Below are 24,090 nucleotides of genomic sequence, written 5' to 3' on the forward strand. Positions count from 1 at the left end.
TCACTTGAGTTTTTAACCTTTGCTGTTGTAGGCGGTGATTAGTATTTACTATTGTTTTATCTTCTTGTAACGCTACTGTTAATCCTCAGCAGCTGTATAACCAAATCACCATACAGAGACTGGGTTTTTAGTTAACCTAGAACACAATGCTGGGCAATATTTACTCCCTCCTAAACCTCCAAGCCCTCAGTTTCCTAACATTTAGATTTCCCATATTATACTTGCTTTTTGTGAAATCTTAGTTTTGGTTCATGCTCCACATCCTCCAAGATCTCTCCTCCTCCAAGATCTCTCTTCCAGCTCTACTCTCCTCTTGCTCTCCCCTCCTCAAGCTCCTCCTCCTTCTCGCCCCTTTTTGTTTTCTAGCTCCTCCCCTCTTTCCTGTCCTCTGGCTCCTCCCATTGCATAACATTGTATCTAGTTGCTTTATTTGTGTCCTGTTTACACAAGAGTTGAGACAGGATCCTTATAGTGAGTATTACAATGCAATATCCAGATTGAAACCAGAGAGTTGGGGGTGGAGAAATCAGCATTTGAATTAACAAGGGTAAGGCATATACATTTTAAAAGAACGTTATACCAACACTTTGCCATTCTAATGGGTGTAAGATGAAATCTCAGGGTCATTTTGATTTTCATCTCTCTGATGGCTAAGGATGTTGAGCATCTCTTTAAGTGTTTCTCTGCCATTCTATAGTCCTCTACAGAGAATTCTCTGTTTAGCTACATACCCCATTTTTTAATTGGATTGCTTGATTCATTGCTTTTTAATTTTGTTAGCTCTTTACATATTGTGGATATTAGCCCTCTATCTGATATAGGGTTGGTGAAGATCCTTTCCTAGTCTGTAGCCTGTCATTTTTTTCTGATGAATAGCCAGAACCTGGAAACAACTCAGATGTCCCTCAACGGAGAAATGGATACAGAAATTGTGGTACTTTTACACAATGGAATACTACTCAGCAATCAAAAACAAGGAAATCATGAAATTTGCAGGCAAATGGTGGGATCTAGAAAAGATCATCCTGAGTGAGGTATTCCAGGAGCAGAAAGACACACATGGGATATACTCACTTATATAGTCCTAAAAGATAGGATAAATATACTAAAATACGAGCAACTAAAGAAGATAAACAACTATTCATGGAGATAACCTAGAACCCTGACAATGCAGCCACTTCTGATGAGAACTGATAGACTAAGATCAGAAGGAAGGAGAGGAGGACCTCCCCTATCAGTGGACTTGGGGAGGAGCATGCATGCAAAAGGGGGGAGAGGGGGGACCGGGAGGGGAGGAAGGAGGGGCTTATGGGGGGACACAAAATGAATAAAGTGTAATTTATAAAAGTTAAATAAAAAATTTTAAATAAAAGAAGATAAACAAGAAAGAGGACCCGGGGTAAGATGATCAGTCCTCACTTAGAAAGAGAGATGGATGGACATGGGAAGTAGGAGAAAACAAGAAACAGGACATGAGCCTACCACAGAGGGCCTCTGAAAGACTCTACCTAGCAGCATATCAAAGCAGATGCTGAGACTCATAACCAAACCTTTGGTACAGTGCAGGGAATCATATGATAAAAGGGGAGTTAATATGACCGGGAGAGGACAGGAGCACCACAAGGACAAAATATATCAGGGCACAGGGGTCCTCTATGAAATTGTTTCTCCAACCAAGGACCATGTATGGATATAACTTAGAACCCCTGCTCAGATGTAGCCCTTAGTAGCTCAGTGTCCAAGTGGGTACCCTAGTAAGGGGAACAGGGACTATTTCTGACATGAACTCAATGACTGGCTCTTTTACTCCCCCCCTCCTCCTGAGGGAGGAAAAGGCTTACCAGGCCACAGAGGAGGACACTGCAGCCAGTCCTGAAGATACCTGATAAACTAGGGTCAGATGGAAGGAAGAAGAGGACCTCCCCTAGCAGTGAACTTGGAAAGGGACAGGGAGGAGATGAGGGAGAAAGGGAGAAAGGGAAAATGGGTTTGGGAGGGAATGAGGGAAGGGACTATGCCTAAGATACAAAGTAAATAAGTTGTGATTAATATTTTAAAAAATGAGTATTTTTTTATCCATCAAGACTTTCCATCAAGACTGACGTGGCTAACCAGTTTCCAGCTATCTCTTAGTTCCATGAGTTCATTGTGAGTTCACAACAATATTTCTGTCTTTCATCCCACAATTAGTTAGTCATCTATTTTGTGCCCATGGCTGTCTATCATGGTGTATAAAGAACCGCGACTTTGTCTTTGGAGCTAGACTGAAAGTGTACCCAGGTCATAAATGTGTCTCAAGCTCCTACGCACAGCTTACCTGTCAGTGACAAGTGAAGACGCACAGAGCTCCTAGCAGATCTTGCTATTCTGCAGAGGGGCTAAAAAATTACTTGAACCAACTCATGAATCATTATCAGGAATTGTAAAATCATCCTCACATTGATTCTGCAAGAATCAGCCTGTCAGAGTGAAGCAGTTCCATCAGAGCACGGGCAATGAAGATGCCACCATGCCATGCAGGTATAGATGAGGCATACAGCAATGCCAAGCACGGAAATGCGAACAGCAGCAAGAAGCAATCTAGAGACCGAGTCCCCGGGGCCCTGCCTTTACCAGGGCTCACCTATCAGTCTTTACAAAAAGGCGGGCCTTCTCCAGGAAGCTCACTTCGTTGCCTCAGGCCTGTTCCTGCATGACTGGACTCTGGCAGGAATGCTTGCTGGACACGGCTACAGACCTGTAATCCCAGAGCTCAGAAAGAGGAAACAGGAAGTGCTCGAATTGGCTGACTGACTAGATTAGACAAATCCATAAGCTTTCAGGTCACACATGCACACACATGTGAGTCCACTTGCATATGAACATGCCACATGCCACACACCTACAGGAAAAGAACAATCAAAAACCAAATGTGAAATTTAGGAGATGTCAGAAGCCAAAAAAAAAAAAGAGTTATTTACTGAAATGATGTTCTTGTTGCTGGGCTGGCTACAGGGCAGGAGAAGGATCATGGAGACCCAGAGCACAAACCCGGGGAGATCCAGGACTTTTGCTGAACTCGGACTTGGAGGCAAACCTCAGGGTCCCACATTAAAAGATGAGTGAGCTGAAGGTCAGAGATGAGTCCTGAACTCAGGGCCTCTGCAAGATCAGATGAAGCTCTCATCTAGCCCAGCCATCTGCAGAGATTTCACAACAGGAAACAAGCTGAATGATTTTGACACTCCACGCCCAGGGTTCAAAGAAGAACATCTGCGCAGGCTCTGTGATGTCTGGTTTCCTGCTGAGGAGCCAGTCTCTTCCCCTTTCTGAGAACATGTTCACTAGCTGAGAAGCGTTGGCCAGGAATACACACTTGAGCGGCCCCTTGGGAGAGGGTGAGTAATGGGACCAACAGAGTCCACTTGCATTGTGGGAGGGTAAGGGCTGGCCTGACTCCTGTACTGTGGCAGACATGGGGCCTCCTACTAAGAGACAGGGTCCAAAGCCACAGCCTGCAGGAGTCAGCAGGCCAGCTGTGGTCGGGAGTAGACAGCTGGATTCAACTGTGTGCTTCATGTGCCTGCTCCTGTCAAAGCCTGTCCTGCACCCTCCTGTCTGACCGGGACCTGAGTAAGGGTCCCAAATGGTGGGGTGGTAAGAGAGGACCAGGGATGAAAAATAAAGCAATAGCTGGGACCAGGAGATCGTACATAAGCTGATGATTTATGCCATGAAAAAATATTTAACAGTATGGTTCATAGCATAGTCTGAACTATTTGCAGGGGAAAGTGGCCAAGGTCAGCAGAGAGCTATTTCAGACTGTTAGGACCAGATAAAACAATAATGATGACATGCACAGCAGATTTTATATGAAAGAGGTTTATTAGATGGAGATGAAGAGAGAGGGAGAAGGAGACAGTGAGACATGATAGGGGAAGAGAGAGAGGATACCCTGACAGAGAAAGGGGAGAGGGAAAAAGCTAAGAGCCAAGAGAGGGACAAAGTGTCAGATTGATCCTTTTCAGGAGCAATTTAACCACGCCTGCTAGGTGTGGCTACTTGGCCAGTGACACATATTGACATCATACGTTGCTAGGCAACGCAGAAGCAGGCTGCCAAAATCCTAACATTCCTCCCTTTTTCTATAATTAAAAAATGAGGAACTTGGGCTGCTTCTCATGTAAGGTAAGTTAAAGTATACAAATTAATGTTCGTTGGAAGCGGCTCTTGGTTGCCATGCAAGGGGATAAGAGAGAAAGAAAAAATAATGGCAACAAAATGTCCAGATTACATGGTCATGAGGATGAGGGGAAGCCCCTACTTTGGGAAGTTTAAGGTAGGAGGTTGCCAGTAGAGAGTGGCCAGCCATGCAAGGCAGCAGATAGGGACTGAGGAACGCTGGGAGAACCTGGAGCTGCTTGTCCTGGTCCTGAAGCACACCATTCCAGCCTTTTGTTAATAATAAATTAATAACTGGTGTGGATTCTCTTCTGGCTGCTTTCTGCTGACACTGGGGGCACTGTAGGGAGGTCAAAAGGCTGAAATGTTGGCCAAGTCCAGGAAGAACAGGCTGTTTTGATGCTGTCCAGGGTCTATGAGAACATCCATGGCTGGGAGGGAAAGTGCAGGTCCAGCTTGAAGGAAGTCTGTGAGGGCAGACTTGAACACCTGTGGTAACTGCTTTGGCGCTGTTGTGGATATAGGAAACACCTGGGTTTGGCAGGATACTAAAACATATACATAGAAAATAAAGTTAAGTAGGTTATGGAGAAAACTTTTTCGGTGTACATTGGAATGGACTATTCCCACTGGGGGGGTAGGGGTAAATGACCTGTCAAGGTGTCCCAAGAGCAAGGTTTGACCCAGTAGAGAATGACCCTACCTGATCCAACAGCTCGTCAGCTTTGGCCAGAGACCAAGGGCACAGCTGCCCATAGGAGACACAGTTTACCTAGCACTAGGATGTTCATAGGCGAGCATGAGGGGGAGAAACTATGCACATAGAGGGGAAAAAATCTCTCCCAAGGAAATGGAGGTCAGCAGAAAGGGTCAACCATAGCCAATGAATACTGTACTTGTGGGGGAGGGGGGTTCTCTCCATCTCTAAAGGTAGTAGAAAGTCCAGACACTGAATGGTCAAGCTTCCCCTACCAAGAGAGGCATTTTATGCTGATCAATGAGGGGAACCCGCCAATCCAGTGGCCAATGAGGAGAATGCACCAATCCAGCAGGTGTTGCCTATAGAAGGTAGCAATCAAGTAGCCAGGAAAGAGAAGTGCCAAAACCAGGGAAAGGGGAGGAATCCCACCCTCTGAGATAGGCAATAACTGCAGTACTTATCTGGAGCCCAGTTGACCTGAGAGGTGGATTCAGGTGGATTTCCTGCAGCTTACAAGAATTACTTTTAAGTTTTATGAACTAGATAAAACTTTAGACATGTTAGCATCACAATTGTAATCTGCACTGAAATACACATTACAGAAAAGGCAGTGGACATACACATTTGTGTTAACAGCACAAGCATTCTTTAAGGTGAGCTCTGGAAAGGCAGAAGCCTTTTGTGAAGTAAAATGGGAAGCTCACTTGATTTTAACCTTCAGTATAAGCACACATTATGGAGATTTAAAATCTTGAGCTTAGAACCATGATAGTGGGTGGTATAGTGGAATGTTTTTGTATTAGAGTTAGATTAATAAATCAGAGCTCTACTGATAAGTGTCAACGCTCTGGACAGTCAATAAAACAGTAGCATAGCAACAGGAGGAAATATTAAGCCTTTTTACATATTTAGGATACCTTAAATCACCTTAGACCTTTCAACGTTTATAACTTGCATTTACCAACCTTAAGACACTTTCTTAGACCCTCAAAGAACATTTTTTTAGGCCTTGGTATCTAGTTATTTACCATGAGACATAGATGAGACTGCCATGAACATTTATTGTCCTTTAGCTAAAGGGGTGGTAAAAGGTTCCATTCAGGCCTGTTTCTTGAGTCTGGCAACAAGGCACATTGTTTCTAGATCTGACAATTGCAACTCTAGGACTCAGGCTTAAGGCCTGGTCTCCTGCACATGAAGAGAACTGAGAAGACATCTGAACTCTCCCAAGAGAGAAGTTGGCAACATGTCTGTGGGACCCCAGTGTGAGGCCAAAACAGACCTGCAATGTTATCCTGGACTGGGAGAGGGTGGTGGAGGTCACTGAATCAAGGAGCCATTTGTCCTCCTGTTTTTTGTGCAGGAATGCTAACAGCCTCAGAGCAGTAGCCAAGGTCTGGAGCATAGTTTTGCTGTAGATGAGCCTGTCGGGAAGGCTCCTCTCTTTTTTTTTTTTTTTTTTTCAATGCAGTTTATTCAGGAACATTGAACAATCCTCGGACCCCGGGGAAAGCCAGCCCACAGCTTAAATAGCCTCTGGGTAGCCAACCCAGGCGTGCCACGGGGGCAATGCAGATAGGTCCACATACATGGAAGCAAGCCAGATCCTCGGCCTTAGCCAAATGTGGAGTTGTTCCTGACAGAGAGCACTCACCATCGGGAAGGTGGAAGGCGGAAACCAGCTCCATCTTTAAGGCATAGCATTCTGCAGCTCTCTACAGTTCCCCCTTTTTGTTTTAGACGCATCAGGCAAGAGTAGAGGTCTGATCTCTGATATTAGAAATAAATTGGGACTTTGTACAGATGTTCATTTAGGTGTCATCCACCCAAAGAGCATCGGACCCGTCCGATACCTTTTTCTCAGAGGCGGGACCTGGGGCATCAACCCGCATGCAATCAGACATGCTCTTCTCTGGGTCCAAAGCGGCTGACCCTGAGTGCAGTGCTTAGCCTCGCATCCTGAGCGTATCATTTTAGCTTTTTATGGTATCCAACCATGCTTGGGGAGAATGTCTTGCTTCAATGGCTGTAAAGGCCTGAATGATCATGGCTGCATCATACTGTTGTGAGACTCTAATCTTGCATATATACCACAGGCAAACCAAGGAGACCAACACCAGAAGGCCTGCTAACACTCCCATGCCCGCCCATTCCTTCAGATGATTCATGGCTGCAGCAATCCATGTTGATAATCCTGTGGCTAGTCCTGCGTCCACTCCGGTAGAATTTACTGTGACAATGGCCACTCTCAGCTGCTCCATCGTAGTATCGAATTCTCCAGTCCAATTACCTAAAATATAGCTCGACAATTGTTTAGACAGATTTGCAGCGCAGGAAAAATTCTCATGTTGTATGCTAGTGACACAAAGTCCAGCAAAGGCTCCTCTCTTATTATATTTACCAACTCCCGTATGGTGACTCAAGGACCATCCTCAGCTGTTTATTAAAGATGGCAGTGAGACCATGTTTGCATCTGTAGGATTACAAATATATTTTTGGACATGTTAGAGAACTTGATAATCTATGAGATGACTATTAACTTGCATTCATTAACCATTAAATATTAGAACTTTATGTTTTGTCCCTGTTAAGCTGGAGCCTTAAAAGTCATAAATATAGTCATTACACAACAGTTTTTGTATGATTTAGTATATAAAAAGTTCACATCTTATAAAAGTCTAAGGCTATGCTATAGCTTAATAATAATACCATTTTTAGAAAACAAGACCAAGGATATTTTAACCTTTTGATAGTAAAGATATAGCACATGACCAAGTTTTAGCATAAATACCTCTAAAATTAATAGATCTTAATTTAGAGTATTGGTAAAAACTTGTACATAGTAACCCCTGAGTTATGAGTTTTAAAACCAACAATATCGTAGAACAGTATAAAGAAATTTTAAAATTACACTTGAATTTATTATAGCAAACTAGAAACCGTAGTGGTGAATATGGATCATAGGTAGCTCATGGCAGGAGAAACAGCATTTATTAATTTAGGAATTTATAAAGACATTATATATGTATATATATATTGTAAAATGTAACTTTGAATTTTTATAAAAATCCATACCAATTTAAAATGAGGCTTGTTGCAGTCCTAGTCTAAAAGGAGATAAAATAAACAGAGAATTAATTATGATTAAGGAAGTCTTATAAATGTGAACCAATGAGAAAATTATATAAATTGTTAGATAAGAATTTACAGCATTTTAAGATATATATTTTAAGAGAAGAGTGTACAGAAAACAGAAAGAAAAGATTGTTGAAAGCTTGGAAGTAGCACCTTAGAGGTCAGAATATTGAGAGCCAGTGTTTAGAGCATGCAGCTTGGGGTTTTGCAGGAGTGGGGAGGGGGCGCACACGGAGCAGCTTCTCTATTTAAAAGTCAACATGGTGACTCGCCATGTGTGGTGTGCAGCTGTGGCGAAACAAGGAGACCATAGCTGTCCCAGCCAGGTTTAAAATTCTCTGCGAGCATGCGCGTGGCATGGCTGTGTGCACATGGCGTGGAAGTCTGCTCAGGTAAAAACCCTCCTCTGCAAGCCAGCCTCTGGTGGCCGCATTCTATAGAAGTTTAAAATCTTGCCCATGGAGCCTGAGGCAGTGGTGCAATTTAAAGCCACGTTTGTGCTCCCCAGTAATTGCTTACTTAGAAGCAGGCTGTGTCTGTCTGAAACAACATATGAGCGGTTTAGTTTCCCCAAGCCGATTTTAGCACAGTGCGAGTCCCCAGGGCTTGGCACATTTGGCAGGACACAAGTCCAAGCAGCCGGGAGCAGCCAGGAGCAGCTGGACAGGTGTGTGCCAGCCGGACAGGTGTGTGCCAGCTGGATAGGTGTGTGCAGTAAAGGCAGGGCAGTTGAGAGAAGGTTTTAAGACATAGGTGGTTAAAGATAGATACAGCAGAAAAAAAAAAATCTGTTGCAGGCATTCATGGTCCGATTTATTAAAGGAGTCCTGGCATGACCAGACCAGGTGCTACCAAGAGAGCCCTTCCCAGCCAAAAGCACAAATCTTAGGACAAAATAAAACAATGATGATGATGCACACAGCAGATTTTATATGAAAGAGGTTTATTAGATAGAGATGAAGAGAAAGGGAGAAGGAGAGAGTGAGACATGATAGAGGGAAGACAGGAGGCTCCTGACAGAGAAAGGGGAGAGAGCAGGAGCTAAGAGTCAAGAGAGGGACAAAGTGGCAGGTTGATCCTTTTAAGGAGCAACATAACCATGCCTGCTAGGTATGGGCTGCCTAGCTGGTGAAACATATTGACATCATAGGTTGCTAGGCAACCCAGAAGCAGGCTGCCAAAATACTAATACAAACAACTATGGCAAAAACATTACAGGATGTCTCAGGCACAGCCGCTTTTGCCCTGATAACCACAGCCCAGGGAACAGTCAGGTCCCCGGAAACCACAACTTAGTTTCTCTGAGGCCCTGGCTCCAGCAGCAGACCAGGCTTGCCAAGTCCACTCCTGGTCAAGAACCAAAACTGAAGTTCCCTTTGTCCTCTCAACAGGCCTCTAAGAAAGTCTTGGGCTGTCCTGACTTCCCATACAGGTCCATGTGGCCTTTGGGTGTTCTCTGGTAATGTGTCCTTCCAGCTGAACTGGTCTTACATTGTTCTCCATGACTGGTACTCAGGGACAGAAGATGTCTAAATTCTTTCAAAGGACAACTGGAACTTAGACTGAGCTCTTGAGTCCCCCTCTGTGCTGCATCTCCTCACTCACCCTCTGTCACACTAACGGCTGAAGGACTGATCTCCTTAGAGTGGGACATAGAAAAGGAGGAGGAGGAACACAGAAAGCCATGCACATGCCATCTTGCATGCTCCATCCCTATCTTCCTGTTTTCTCTTCTACCTGTCCCTGTGATCCCAGCACCTCTTCTCTCATCCCCCAAACTCTTCTTCCATTATCCCCATCCTTTAATCCTCCCAGGTGCCATGCTCCTGACCCTGCATCTTCCATCTCCTTACCTTCCCATCCTGCCCTTCCTCATTCTCATTATCCAAGTGTCCACCTTCCCACTCCTCCCTCTCCATCACTTTCCTTCCTGGGCTGAGCCAAGCCTTTGCTGCTGCAGTTCTCCAAGGTTAAAGAGTAAATTAGATCTCCAGTATACAGCTAGTGTGGAAATTGTGCCCTCCTCCAGGAACAATGCTGCTTCCACCAACAACTGGTTCTAGAGGGCTCAAACACTTAGTGAAGGGACAGACCCCAAGAAAGAAAGAAAGAAAGAAAGAAAGAAAGAAAGAAAGAAAGAAAGAAAGAAAGAAAGAAAGAAAGAAAGAAAGAAAGAAAGAAATGAGTGACAAGTGGATGGGCTTTTGGTTCCCTCAAACTCTGCCCCCCTCATTCTCCCCCTTCCTCCTTAACCTCATACATCATTTTGACCCTGTCCTTTAAAAGTTACACAACTTCATCCTAAATTAAATCACTGCTGTCACCAGGTCCACTTGAGGACAAGGCTGTCCTGGCTAGAAGCTTCCTGGGCCCCTCTCCTCAGTCTCATCTTACAAACCACATCCCTGGTCTAATAATTATTTTCTCCAGAATCAATGGTGGGAATCACATGATCCACTACAGGAGAACAAATTAAAACTCTTCAACTGTTACATGAAGTGGACCTGACCTTTGCCCCCTTAAACACTGGGGACAGAGCCTAGCCCCACCTTCATCATCCCCCTCCTGTAAGAAACAGCCAGTGGGAGAATATGACTCCCCTTCTTTTCATCTGTTCTCAGGGTCAGGTAAATGGACTAATGACCTAAAAGAACAAGCCTGAGACAAGCTGGGAAACAGCCAGCTTAGCATAACTATAAGCACACCTTCTTGACAGGAAACCAACACAGTACAGAGAACATCCTCTGGGACCATTTGGCTGTGAAACTATAAAGCACGTGTCCACTGACAGACGTTTCTCCCCGAGGTCGCACTTAGGCCCTATAAAGCAGAAGGCCCCTGCACCTGGACACATACTGCCCAGGAGAGAATGGAGTTCTGCCGTTGTTCTGATCAAAGGAAAATCTGTTCCTGTTGAAGCTGGGCTACTCTTCCTTTATTTCTAGGTCTCGTCCATCAGTTCTGATCAAACACCCATTCCCAGAGCAGAAATGTCTGGCAGAGGCAAGAATCCTCCAGCTTCGGGCTTAGAGCAACAACCACAAAGGGACTTGAAGCAGGGAGAGCTACACAGCCAGGAATTATCAGAGGGCCCTACCATTGATGTGGGAGTAATTCAGCCAGAGAAGGCAAGTGGCACAGAGGAGGATCAACAAAAGGATCCACAGGTCGTGGACCTCGACCACTACACAAGAAAACAGCTGCTGCAGACCCAATCTGAACTAGAGAAGTTGATGAGTAAGTACAGAGAAGACCCCCACCCACCACTACTCTGACCCCTTTCTCACCACCGAGTCCCCACGCCAGTGTTTCCATGGGCAGGTTAACCTCCTGTCAAAAGAGTTCACAGGTCCCAGGAGAGGCTGAAAGGCTTACAGACCCCACTAACTGAACCCTAGAGCCACGCACCTGCTTTTACAGAAGCACATTCTCAGGCACCCATGGGGGTCACACAGCCCCTGGGAAGGAGCTAGCTGAAGCTGTAGGGGGAAGAAGCTGACATTCAGAAGGACTCTGGGAGGGGTGAGCACAGGATTCAAGCCAGCTCCCAAATGGAGCACTTGGTGACACTGAATTTCAAAGCCCAGACTTTGGAGCTGAGCAGAGGCAGACTCCAGTCGTAGCTCTATCACCCTGGACGAATCACTCTACAGCCCTCTGCCTCAATGATTACCTGTGGTGTAAGACCTGGGGTCTCACAGCTCAGGAGTTCAATCGCGCCCTTCCCAGAAACTCCCCCAGACCAAAACTCGTTGCAAAAGCAAGAGGTTTATTAACCATTGTACAACGGGGTCACCCCTGCCGGTGAGCAAAGAGTGGCACCGGGAGACAAAGGCCTTTAGGTTTTTAAAAGAAAAATTGCGGGAAATTTGAAGTTGCAGTTTTGGCAATTTAGGATTGGATGAGGAAGCTATAAAGTAAGATAATTGGTTAGTCTTAGGTGCTCAAGCTTGGCCAGTCCTGCCAAGTGTGATGCAGCTGCAATTTAAGGTGGGGGTGGTTAGCTCATCCTTGAAGATTGGGGGCTGCAGACTTTTGGCTGGAGGTCAAAAGCTACTCAGAAGAAGTCTAGGTTCCTTGCTAAGAAACGCTATCTCAAGGACAAGGGTCTGGTCCTTCTTTTGCTGAGTGAAGGTCATTGCTTGCTTGCCTTTTTTTATATCTGTCCTCACAGATAGGGTCACATTCCTTCACTCTCTGGAAAGGTACTAAGAGGCTTTAGCTTAACCTGGATCTAAAACTCGAAACTATAGGCTTTAGAAGACATATAGGTTACAAAGTTAGTCTAACCCTTTCAGTGGAAAATGAGTAAGACATACCTGTAATCCCAGCATTCAGGAGGCAGAGACAGGGAGATCTCTGTAAGTTCAAGGTCAGCTTGGGCTACAGATTGAGTTCCAAGACAGCAATGGCTACACAGAGAAACCCTGACTTGAAAAAACTAAAACAAACCAAAACAAAACAAAAATCAGGAAAATGGAAGTGTACCCATCTGTCTTTATGAGCTATGGGAATAAAGTGATAATCCATGGTGAATCCATGTTTAAAAGTCTATTGAATATAAGAACAATCAATAGATGATCAATAATTGTAAGTACAAGCCCATGCAGTTGCTCCTGCCATTATTGTAGTCTGCAACCCTGTGGGACAGAAACTCAGAGCCACACATGAGGTAGATGAGGCTCAGAGAGGAACAGAGACTCAGAGGGCTAGAATAAACCCAGGACACATGTGTGACCTTCCTGGTCCCAGAGCAGGACCGTTTCCCAGCAGCAGAAAGAGCCTCCTGAGACTGGAGAATGCTATGAGGGTAAGCAGGAAGGACATCAAACTTGCTGTCCCTGGATCCTACCCCTGCTTCTCTGACGATCCCTGTCTCCATCCCATAGGACATTCTTCTATCTCATTACCCAGCTCCACAAGAACACTCAACATGCCGCCCCATGCCCTGCACAGCTCCTCAAAACTACAGAGCTCAGACCGTGAGACTTGGAGCCATGTGCAGCTCTTAGAGAAGAAATACTTAAATGGTTATCTAACAAATCTGGGATAAGACAAGTCTGCAATAAGACTAGGCACAAATCCTTATATCCAGGCTGGATAAGGCAACACAGTAGGGGGGGAGGGTCAGAGACACCCCTGTTGTAATAATTATTATTATTGCATGTAACAGTCCTTGTATAGGGAGGTTTATTGTGGGGAAAACTGGAGGGGAAGACACCAGTGAGGGGGGGAGAGAGACACACACAGAGAGAAACTAAGAATAAGAGAATTGGAGGAAGAAAATGTTGGGGTAGCAGGTGGATCCTTTTTACCCTACACACACACACAGTGGCACTCCTGGCCTGGCAGCAGGTGATGATGTCAGAGGTTGCTAGGGTCATGAAGGGCAGGGTAGTGGGACAAGCTGTACAGTAACATTTCAGGACCTGGAGGGGACAGGACCTCCACAAGGAGAGCAACAGAACCAAAAACTATCTGGGCACAGGGGGCTTTTCTGAGACTGATGATCCAAGCAAGGACCATTCATGGAGATAACTTAGAACCCCTGTACAGATGTAGCCCATGGCAGCTGAGGCTCCAAGCAGGATTCCAAATAAGGTGAACAGGGACTGTCTCTGACATTAGCTCACTGGCTAGCTCTTTGATCAACAATTCCTGGAGGGGGTGGGAAGAACAGCCATACCAGGCCACAGAGGAAGACAATGCAGCCAATCCTGATGAGACCAGATAGGGTAGGGTCAGATGGAAGGGGAGGAGGACATCCCCTATCAGTGAACTTGGAGAGGGGTATGAGAGGAGATGAGGGAGGGAGGATGCGATTGGGAGGGACCCAGGAAGGGGGCTACAGCTGGGATACAAAGTGAATAAACTGTAACTAATATAAAAAGTTAAAATTCAAAACTGACAAACTTAGGAAAGATGGCGAGGCAGGAATGGGGAGCTTGTGTTCAGAAAGGATGCTTCCTGTTGTGGGGACCTAAGAAAAAGGGGAGGGGAGCTGATGAAGTCCTGGGTTAGCCGGCTGTTTCCCTGCTGTCCACATGTGAGAACATCTGTGGCAAAGTGTAGGCCCAGCTGACACAGTCTGCAAGGTTAGACTGAAGCACCTCTGTGTGGCTCTTTTGGTGCTGTCGGGAATACAGGAAACACCTGGACTTGCCAGGACCCTGGAACATACATATGGGCAGAGGGTAAAGTTATGTGGTTGAGGAGCAAATTCTTTTTCAGGTGTACATTTAACCTTTTGACCCATGGCTTTGGTAGTTGGGGGAGGGAAGTCCCAAACTTAGGCAAAGGGGAGAAATCCCACCCTCTGAAACAGGCGATAAGGGGGAAACTTAAGCTGTTGGTTTGCAGTGCTTATCTGGAGTTTATTTGACCTGAGAGGTGGATTCAGCTGGATTTTCTATAGCTTATGAGAGCCTTTCAGAGCACTTTTTAAGTTTACAAAGAGCATAAATTTTAAACAGGTTAGCGTCACCATTACTATAATCTGCAGGGAAGTACAGATTGTAAGAAAAAGGCCTTAGGTGCACACCTCCCTGTGATAGCATGGGAGATGCTTGGGAAGTTATTTGGGGTCAAGAGTATGAGCACTCTTCAAGGTGAGCTCAGGGAGGACAGAGGCCTTTGGTAAAGTAGAAGGGGCAGAACTCACTTCATCTGGATTTTCAGCATGACTACACATCATGAACGAGGGGCTCTTTCCCTCTATCCAAAAGCCTGAATGAATATAAATTTAGCACAATGAGAAACATTTATAATCTATACTTCAAAGACAAACCAAAGAAAATTTAAAATCTTGAGCTGGGGACTACAATAATGGATTACATAGTGGAATGTCAAAGCTCTGAACAGTCTTAGTGCAACAGTAGCATAAAGACAACACACAATCTGAGGCATTTCTCAGGTACCTAAAGTAACCTTCTTGTAACCATCCAAAGTTTGCTTGTATTCCTTAACCTTAAAACACCTTCTTAGGCCCTAAAACACTTTCTTCAGTCCTCATAACTTAAGCTTCTGTGTCCTTAGGCCTTCCATAAGCTTTACAGCTTTCTTTCTATCCAACTATTTACCACAAGACTCAGGTGAGAATGCTGGGAGCAGTCACTGTCCTTTAGCTGAAGAAAGAGTAAAAAGTCACATCTGAGACCTTTCTCTCTACACATGAAGTCTGTAAGCAAGGCCAACTTGTTTCCTCTTCGAGATCCAACAGTTAGTAGGTTAACCAGGGAATGAACTAAGTAATCAACTCACCTAGTGGATTACCTTGCAATGAGGAGCTAATTAGTTCCCTGTCCTCAGCTGTCAAGCTACCATTAGCTTAGCCATCAGCTTGATCAGAGCCCTGAAAGGATTAACTGTAATCTAAACAAACCCATGTATCAATGAAAATGACACAGACTATTCTATAGTCCACTGCCTAGACAGATGTCCCAGGGTCCTGTGGTCTCCACGACAACACAGACAGAGGCAGTCTGGCCATCAAGCACAGAAGAGGAGAGGCTTTCTGTGGAAGAAGAACAAGGGAGAGACTGACCTCAGATCTTTTTAGCCACGTGACACAATAACTCTTGGGTGTCCAGTTTGTCCACAGTTCAGTCTGGGCCCTAGCAGTGGACAAGACACTGGGGCCATCTGCCCAGTGGTTAGCATACCACAATCCATTGTCAAGGTCATCTGTCATGCCCATACCTTCTTGGAGGACTTGGGAGTTGCTGTTAGGATTTAGGAGTCTGTGTCTGTCATAATAAGCTTAAATATATTAAATGTCATATTCAGTGGGTCTCTGACAGGGAAGCAGGCTACCATATCTGAGTTAAGCAATCTTTGCCTGTCAGTAGTTATCTGCTAGAGCTATACCTTGTAAACATAATACAGAATGTTATGACTTATAACTATGTTATATCTGTATGTAACTGTTTTAGGACCACCTCTATATACCCTGACATCACAGATCTGGGAGACTAGAAGTGACCCAGGCTGTTCAATGGGTTTTCACAAAGACTCACGGAGCTCAAGTGAATTTGAGTCCGAGCTTAGCCTCAGTGAGATGAAAGAGCGTTGGAGACTCGTCTCTGATATCAGAACTTTCAAGAAAGCCAGTTGGGAAGGTGAGTAATCAAGTTCTCATCTCGAGAGCTCATCAACGCAAAGGACTGAGGAAAGTGCAGGTTGCAGCTGCTGGACTCTGGGATGGAGACAGGAGAGGTTCACCTAACTGTCCCTGGTGGCTGGGTTGGTGAGACACCAGTGAGGCAGATTTGTGGCAGGGGGTGGAGAGTTGGAAACAGGGTCCCAGGGTGTGGCTGACACCCACAAGAAGCACCAGAAGAGAAAGCAAATCTGTTACAATGGTGGAGAAGGAATCCCGATGTGCCAAGACAACGGGAGAGCCCGTTTCCTGGCACCAATGTTATCATAATGATTAACACCACCACCCAACATATTTGCTATATAAAGGGATTATTGTGGGAAAAGGGGAGGGAGAGAGAAGAGGGCACCCGAGACAGAGAGAGAAAGAGAAAGAGAGACTGACCGAAACTGAGAGAGAGAAAGAAAAAAAGAGTAAGAGACAGTGGGGTTGTGTACGTGTCATTTTTAACTTGCACACACACAGTGGCACTCCTGGCAGTGGCAGCAGGTGATGATGTCAGAGGTTGCTAGGGTCATGAAGGGCAGGGTAGTGGGACAAGCTGTACAGTAACATTTCAGGACCTGGAGGGGACAGGACCTCCACAAGGAGAGCAACAGAACCAAAAACTATCTGGGCACAGGGGGCTTTTCTGAGACTGATGCTCCAACCAAGGACCATGCATGGAGATAACTTAGAACCCCTGTACAGATGTAGCCTATGGCAGCTCTGTATCCAAGTGACTTTCCTAGTAAGGGGAACAGGAACTGTCTCTGACATGAACTCAGCTGCTGGCTCTATGATCACCTCCCCCTGAGGGGGGAGCAGCTTTGCCAGGCCACAGAGGAAGATAATGCAGCCAGTCCTGATGAGACCAGATAGGATAGGGCCAGATGGAAGGGGAGAAGGACTTTCCCTATCAGTGGACTTGGAGAGGGGCATGAGAGGTGATGAGGGAGGGAGGATGGGATTGGGAGGGACCCAGGAAGGGGCTACAGCTGGGATACAAAGTGAATAGACTGTAATTAATATAAAAAATTACAATTAAAAAATGACCAACAGGCAGAGATGGTGAGTCTTGGAGCCTTTTGAAGACCTTAAAGAAATATTTTGGAAGGAAATCTAAGAAGGCTGGGAGCAGAAGCAAAGGTAAGCAAGAAGACTAGGCACAACCCTCATGTTGAGGCTGGACAAGGGAACCTAGTGGAAAGAAAAGGGTCCCAAGAACAGACAAAAGTGTCAGAGACATACCCTTTACAAGAATTATTATTGTTGCATGTAAAGTCCTTGTATAAGGGAGGTTTATTATAGGAAATGGGGAGGGGAGGACACCAATGAGGCAGAGAAAGACACACATACACAAAGAGAGACTGAGAGAAAGACAAAGAGAGTAAGAAAGTGCAGGGATGGTAAGTGTATCCTTTTTACCCTGCACACACCTGGTGGCACACCTGGCCTGGCAGCAGGTGATGATGTCAGAGGTTGCCAGGGTCATGAAGGGCTGGGTAGCAGGACCACCTGTACTAGACTAGTGGAACCACCGGTGCAAGAACGTTTCAGGACCTGGAGGAGACAGTAGCTCCAAAAGGAGAGCAACAGAGTCAAGAAATCTAGGTCCAGCAGTCTTGTCTGAGGCTGATGCTCCAGCCAAGGACCATGCATGGAGATAGCCTAGAACCCCTACACAGATGCAGCCTGTGGCACTCAGTATCCAAGTGGCTTTCCTAGTAAGGGGAACAGGGACTGTCTCTGACATGAACTCAGCCGCTGGCTCTTTGATCACCTCCCCCTGAGGGGGTAGCAGCCTTGTCAGGCCACAGAGAAAGACAATGCAACCAGTCCTGATGAGACCAGATAGGATAGGGGCAGATGAAAGGGGAGAAGGACCTCCCCTAAGAGTGGGCTCAGAAGAGGGACATTAGAGGAGAGGAGGGAGGGAAGATGGGATTGGGAGGCTCCCAAAAAGGAGGCTACAGCTGGGATACAAATTGAATAAACTGTAATTAATATACAAAATTAAAATTAAAAAATGACAAACTTAGGCAGAGATGGCAAGGCAGGAATGAGGAGGCTGTGCTCAGAAAGGCTAATTCCTGTTGTGGGGACCTAAGAAAAAGGGGAGGGGAGCTGATGAGGTCCTGGGGTAGGCGGCTGTTTCCCTGCTGTCCACATGTGAGAACATCTGTGGCAAAGTGTAGGCCCAGCTGACACAGTCTGCAAGGTTAGATTGAAGCGCCTCTGTGTGGCTGCTTTGGAGCTTCAGGAATACAGGAAACACCTGGACTTGCCAGGACCCTGGAACATACATATGGGCAGAAGGTAAAGTTATGTGGTTGAGGAGAAAATTATTTTTCAGGTGTACATTTGACCTTTTGACCCATGGCTTTGGTCGTTGGGGAGGGAGGTCCCAAAACTAGGGAAAGAGGAGAAATCCCACCCTCTGAAACAGGCTATAAGGGGGAAACATGAGCCTTTGATTAGCAGGGCTTATCTAGAGTTTATTTGACCTGAGAGGTGGATTCAGCTGGATTTTCTGTAGCTTATGAGAGCCTTTCAGAGCACTTTTTAAATTTACAAAGAGCATGAGTTTTAAACAGGTTAGTGTCACCATTGCTGTAATCTGCAGGGAAATACAGATTGTAAGAACAAGGCCATAGGTGCACACCTCTGGGTCATAGCATGGGAGAGGCTTGGGAAGTTATTTGGGGTCAACAGTATGAGCACTCTTCAAGATGAGCTCAGGGAGGACAAGAGGCCTTTGGCAAAGTAGAAGGGGCAGAACTCACTTGATCTGGATTTTCAGCATGACTACACATCATGAACGAGGGGCTCTTCCCCTTTATCCAGAAGCCTGAATGAATATAAATTTAGCACAATGAGAAACATTTATAATCTATACTTCAAAGACAAACCAAAGAAAATTTAAAATCTTGAGCTGGGGACTATAATAGTGGATTACATAGTGGAATGTCAAAGCTCTGAACAGTCTTAGTGCAACAGTAGCATAAAGACAACACATAATCTGAGGCATTTCTCGGGTACCTAAAGTAACCTTCTTGTAACCATCCAAGGTTTGCTTGTATTTGTTAACCTTAAAACACCTTCTTAGGCCCTAAAACACTTTCTTCAGTCCTCATAACTTAAGCTTCTGTGTCCTTAGGCCTTCCATAAGCTTTACAGCTTTCTTCCTGTTCAATTATTTACCACAAGACTCAGGTGAGAATGCTGGGAGCAGTCACTGTCCTTTAGCTGAAGAAAGAGTAAAAAGTCACATCTGAGACCGTTCTCTCTACACATGAAGTCTGTAAGCAAGGCCAACCTGTTTCCTCTTCGAGATCCAGCAGTTAGTAGGTTAACCAGGGAATGAACTGACTAATAAACTCACCTAGTGGATTACCTTCAATGAGGAGCTGCCACGGACCGGCCCAGTCGGGCTCCCGTCGTCCACAGGAGAACAAGGCTTTGGACAGGAAGACACGGTTTCGGCGAAGAATTGACAGACAGAGACACCTTGATGGTTTTGACTCTGCTGCAACTTTACTGAAATCAAGCTAGTATTTTTATAATGATTTCACAAAAGGCACCTTAAAATTGGCATACTTCCCAGAACATTTAGACTTTTACCAAGAATACAAAGTTTACATTTTAACTCAAAATGCAGTCAAACATAAAGTAGTACCCACGAATAATCTTGGCCTAAAAACTTTTTGATCAGAGCAAACAAAGGAAAAGAAACCTCAAATATAGTTTCATTATTGCTAACTAATGAAGAGGAAAGTCAGGAGCTAAGTCAGATGCCTGCCAAAGTCCCTCTCTATATCAAAATCTAACTACATCTTTGTTAACCTTCCTCCCATATGTCCCGCCCAAGATTTATAATCTTCTCTGGGAACAAGGTACTGAAGGGAGGGGGAAACTCCCGCCAGCTGCACCTCTCATGCTATTATTTCTTAAAAAGGAGCCTATTATTATTTTACTATTTTTAATGCCTATTAATACTAAATTTAATTCATTACTTTCCTTAAACTTATTTTTATTAAAGCCTTTAACAATCTACTAATAATAAATTTCTTTATAAAGTTAGTTGTGCTGTTTCAGCGGTCACAGGGAAAGATCAAAGAATTCATTATTCCAGCCCCAGAGCCACAACTGAAGAAGCTTAGAAATCTCAGAACACGTCTCTTTTCCAAGTGAGATGAGTTTGCCAGGGACCTTCCAGGGGGCATATTTCTGGGGAAATCATATCCCCCGCCCTGTAGCTTATGCTACTATGGTGACACTGGCGTGGGTGTGGCAAGGAGCTAATTAGTTCCCTGTCCTCAGCTGTCAAGCTACCATTAGCTTAGCCATCAGCTTGATCAGAGCCCTGAAAGGATTAACTGTAATCTAAATAAAACAATGTATCAATGAAAATGACACAGACTATTCTATAGTCCACTGCCTAGACAGATGTCCCAGGGTCCTGTGGTCTCCACGACAACACAGACAGAGGCAGTCTGGCCATAAGGCACAAAAGACAAGAGGCTTTATCTGTGGAAGAAGAACAAGGGAGAGATTGACCTCAGATCCTTTTTAGCCACGTGACACAATAATTCTTCAGGTGTCAGGTGTGTCCACAGTTCAGTCTGGGCCCTAGCAGCAGAAAAGGCACTGGGACCATCTGCCCACTGGTTAACATACCACCATCCAGGGTTGAGGTCATCTGTCATGCCCATACCTTCTTGGAGGCCTTGGAAATCCTGTTAGGATGTGGGAGTCTCTGGCTGTCATAATAAGCTTAAATATATTAAATGTCATATTCAGTGGGTCTCTGACAGGGAAGCAGGCTACCATATCTGAGTTAAGCAATCTTTGCCTGTCTGTAGTTATCTGCTCTAAGCTATACCTTGTAAACATAATACAGAATGTTATGACTTATAACTATGTTATATCTGTATGTAACTGTTTTAGGACCACCTCTATATACCCTGACATCACAGATCTTGAAGACTAGAAGTGACCCAGGCTGTTCAATGGGTTTTCACAAAGACTCACGGAGCTCAAGTGAATTTGAGTCCGAGCTTAGCCTGAGTGAGATAAAAGAGCATTGGAGACTCATCTCTGATATCAGAACTTTCAAGAAAGCCAGTTGGGAAGGTGAGTAATCAAGTTCTCATCTCGAGAGCTCATCAACGCAAAGGACTGAGGAAAGTGCAGGTTGCAGCTGCTGGACTCTGGGATGGAGACAGGAGAGGTTCACCTAACTGTCCCTGGTGGCTGGGATGGTGAGACACCAGTGAGGCAGATTTGTGGCAGGGGGTGGAGAGTTGGAAACAGGGTCCCAGGGTGTGGCTGACACCCACAAGAAGCACCAGAAGAGAAAGCAAATCTGTTACGATGGTGGAGAAGGAATCCCGATGTGCCAAGACAATGGGAGAGCCCGTTTCCTGGCACCAATGTTATCATAATGATTAACACCACCACCCAACATATTTGCTATATAAAGGGATTATTGTGGGAAAAGGGGAGGGGGAGAGAAGAGGGCACCCGAGACAGAAAGAGAAAGAGAAAGAGAGACTGACCGAAACTGAGAGAGAGAAAGAAAAATAGAGTAAGAGACAGTGGGGTTGTGTACGTGTCATTTTTAACTTGCACACACACAGTGGCACTCCTGGCAGTGGCAGCAGGTGATGATGTCAGAGGTTGCTAGGGTCATGAAGGGCAGGGTAGTGGGACAAGCTGTACAGTAACATTTCAGGACCTGGAGGGGACAGGACCTCCACAAGGAGAGCAACAGAACCAAAAACTATCTGGGCACAGGGGGCTTTTCTGAGACTGATGCTCCAACCAAGGACCATGCATGGAGATAACTTAGAACCCCTGTACAGATGTAGCCTATGGCAGCTCTGTATCCAAGTGACTTTCCTAGTAAGGGGAACAGGAACTGTCTCTGACATGAACTCAGCTGCTGGCTCTATGATCACCTCCCCCTGAGGGGGGAGCAGCTTTGCCAGGCCACAGAGGAAGATAATGCAGCCAGTCCTGATGAGACCAGATAGGATAGGGCCAGATGGAAGGGGAGAAGGACTTTCCCTATCAGTGGACTTGGAGAGGGGCATGAGAGGTGATGAGGGAGGGAGGATGGGATTGGGAGGGACCCAGGAAGGGGCTACAGCTGGGATACAAAGTGAATAGACTGTAATTAATATAAAAAATTACAATTAAAAAATGACCAACAGGCAGAGATGGTGAGTCTTGGAGCCTTTTGAAGACCTTAAAGAAATATTTTGGAAGGAAATCTAAGAAGGCTGGGAGCAGAAGCAAAGGTAAGCAAGAAGACTAGGCACAACCCTCATGTTGAGGCTGGACAAGGGAACCTAGTGGAAAGAAAAGGGTCCCAAGAACAGACAAAAGTGTCAGAGACATACCCTTTACAAGAATTATTATTGTTGCATGTAAAGTCCTTGTATAAGGGAGGTTTATTATAGGAAATGGGGAGGGGAGGACACCAATGAGGCAGAGAAAGACACACATACACAAAGAGAGACTGAGAGAAAGACAAAGAGAGTAAGAAAGTGCAGGGATGGTAAGTGTATCCTTTTTACCCTGCACACACCTGGTGGCACACCTGGCCTGGCAGCAGGTGATGATGTCAGAGGTTGCCAGGGTCATGAAGAGCTGGGTAGCAGGACCACCTGTACTAGACTAGTGGAACCACCGGTGCAAGAACGTTTCAGGACCTGGAGGAGACAGTAGCTCCAAAAGGAGAGCAACAGAGTCAAGAAATCTAGGTCCAGCAGTCTTGTCTGAGGCTGATGCTCCAGCCAAGGACCATGCATGGAGATAGCCTAGAACCCCTACACAGATGCAGCCTGTGGCACTCAGTATCCAAGTGGCTTTCCTAGTAAGGGGAACAGGGACTGTCTCTGACATGAACTCAGCCGCTGGCTCTTTGATCACTTCCCCCTGAGGGGGTAGCAGCCTTGTCAGGCCACAGAGAAAGACAATGCAACCAGTCCTGATGAGACCAGATAGGATAGGGGCAGATGAAAGGGGAGAAGGACCTCCCCTAAGAGTGGGCTCAGAAGAGGGACATTAGAGGAGAGGAGGGAGGGAAGATGGGATTGGGAGGCTCCCAAAAAGGAGGCTACAGCTGGGATACAAATTGAATAAACTGTAATTAATATACAAAATTAAAATTTAAAAAATGACAAACTTAGGCAGAGATGGCAAGGCAGGAATGAGAGGTTGTGTACAGAAAGGCTAATTCCTGTTGTGGGGACCTAAGAAAAAGGGGAGGGGAGCTGATGAGGTCCTGGGGTAGGCGGCTGTTTCCCTGCTGTCCACATGTGAGAACATCTGTGGCAAAGTGTAGGCCCAGCTGACACAGTCTGCAAGGTTAGATTGAAGCGCCTCTGTGTGGCTGCTTTGGAGCTTCAGGAATACAAGAAACACCTGGACTTGCCAGGACCCTGGAACATACATATGGGCAGAAGGTAAAGTTATGTGGTTGAGGAGAAAATTCTTTTTCAGGTGTACATTTGACCTTTTGACCCATGGCTTTGGTGTTTGGGGGAGGGAAATCCCAAACCTAGGCAAAGGGGAGAAATCCCACCCTCTAAAACAGGCTATAAGGGGAAAACTTAAGCTGTTAATTAGCAGGGCTTACCTGGAGTTTATTTGACCTGAGAGGTGGATTCAGCTGGATTTTCTATAGCTTATGAGAGCCTTTCAGAGCCCTTTCTAAGTTTACAAAGAGCATAAGTTTTAAACAGGTTAGTGTCACCATTGCTGTAATCTGCAGGGAAATACAGATTGTAAGAAAAAGGCCATAGGTGCACACCTCTGGGTCATGGCGTGGGAGAGGCTTCGGAAGTTATTTGGGGTCAACAGTATGAGCACTCTTCAAGATGAGCTCAGGGAGGACACAGGCCTTTGGTAAGGTAAAAGGGGCAGAACTCACTTGATCTGGATTTTC

General features: G+C 45.5%; 1 protein-coding gene across 1 annotated transcript; it reads left to right on the top strand.

Moving 5' to 3' along the window:
- The first annotated feature begins 3,272 nt into the window (after nucleotides 1-3,272).
- On the top strand, nucleotides 3,273-22,685 carry LOC132646259 (uncharacterized). The gene is made up of 6 exons (XM_060363368.1): nucleotides 3,273-3,377; nucleotides 10,942-11,233; nucleotides 15,928-16,113; nucleotides 17,196-17,282; nucleotides 21,084-21,269; nucleotides 22,352-22,685. The coding sequence occupies exons 2-6, from the start codon at nucleotides 10,987-10,989 to the stop codon at nucleotides 22,453-22,455; spliced, it is 810 nt and encodes a 269-aa protein (XP_060219351.1). The 5' UTR covers nucleotides 3,273-3,377; nucleotides 10,942-10,986; the 3' UTR covers nucleotides 22,456-22,685.
- The last annotated feature ends 1,405 nt before the right edge of the window (nucleotides 22,686-24,090 follow it).

The sequence above is a fragment of the Meriones unguiculatus genome, chromosome 11 (assembly GCF_030254825.1).
Source record: "Meriones unguiculatus strain TT.TT164.6M chromosome 11, Bangor_MerUng_6.1, whole genome shotgun sequence".
Lineage (NCBI taxonomy): Eukaryota > Metazoa > Chordata > Mammalia > Rodentia > Muridae > Meriones > Meriones unguiculatus.

Bases quoted from the DNA above. Each gene is read 5' to 3' on its own strand.
- LOC132646259 (XM_060363368.1), top strand. From the start codon at position 10,987: ATGTCTGGCAGAGGCAAGAATCCTCCAGCTTCGGGCTTAGAGCAACAA. The intron at 11,234-15,927 runs GTAAGTACAGAG...TAACTGTTTTAG, and splicing joins TGAACTAGAGAAGTTGATGA to GACCACCTCTATATACCCTG. The intron at 21,270-22,351 runs GTGAGTAATCAA...AATGACCAACAG, and splicing joins CAAGAAAGCCAGTTGGGAAG to GCAGAGATGGTGAGTCTTGG.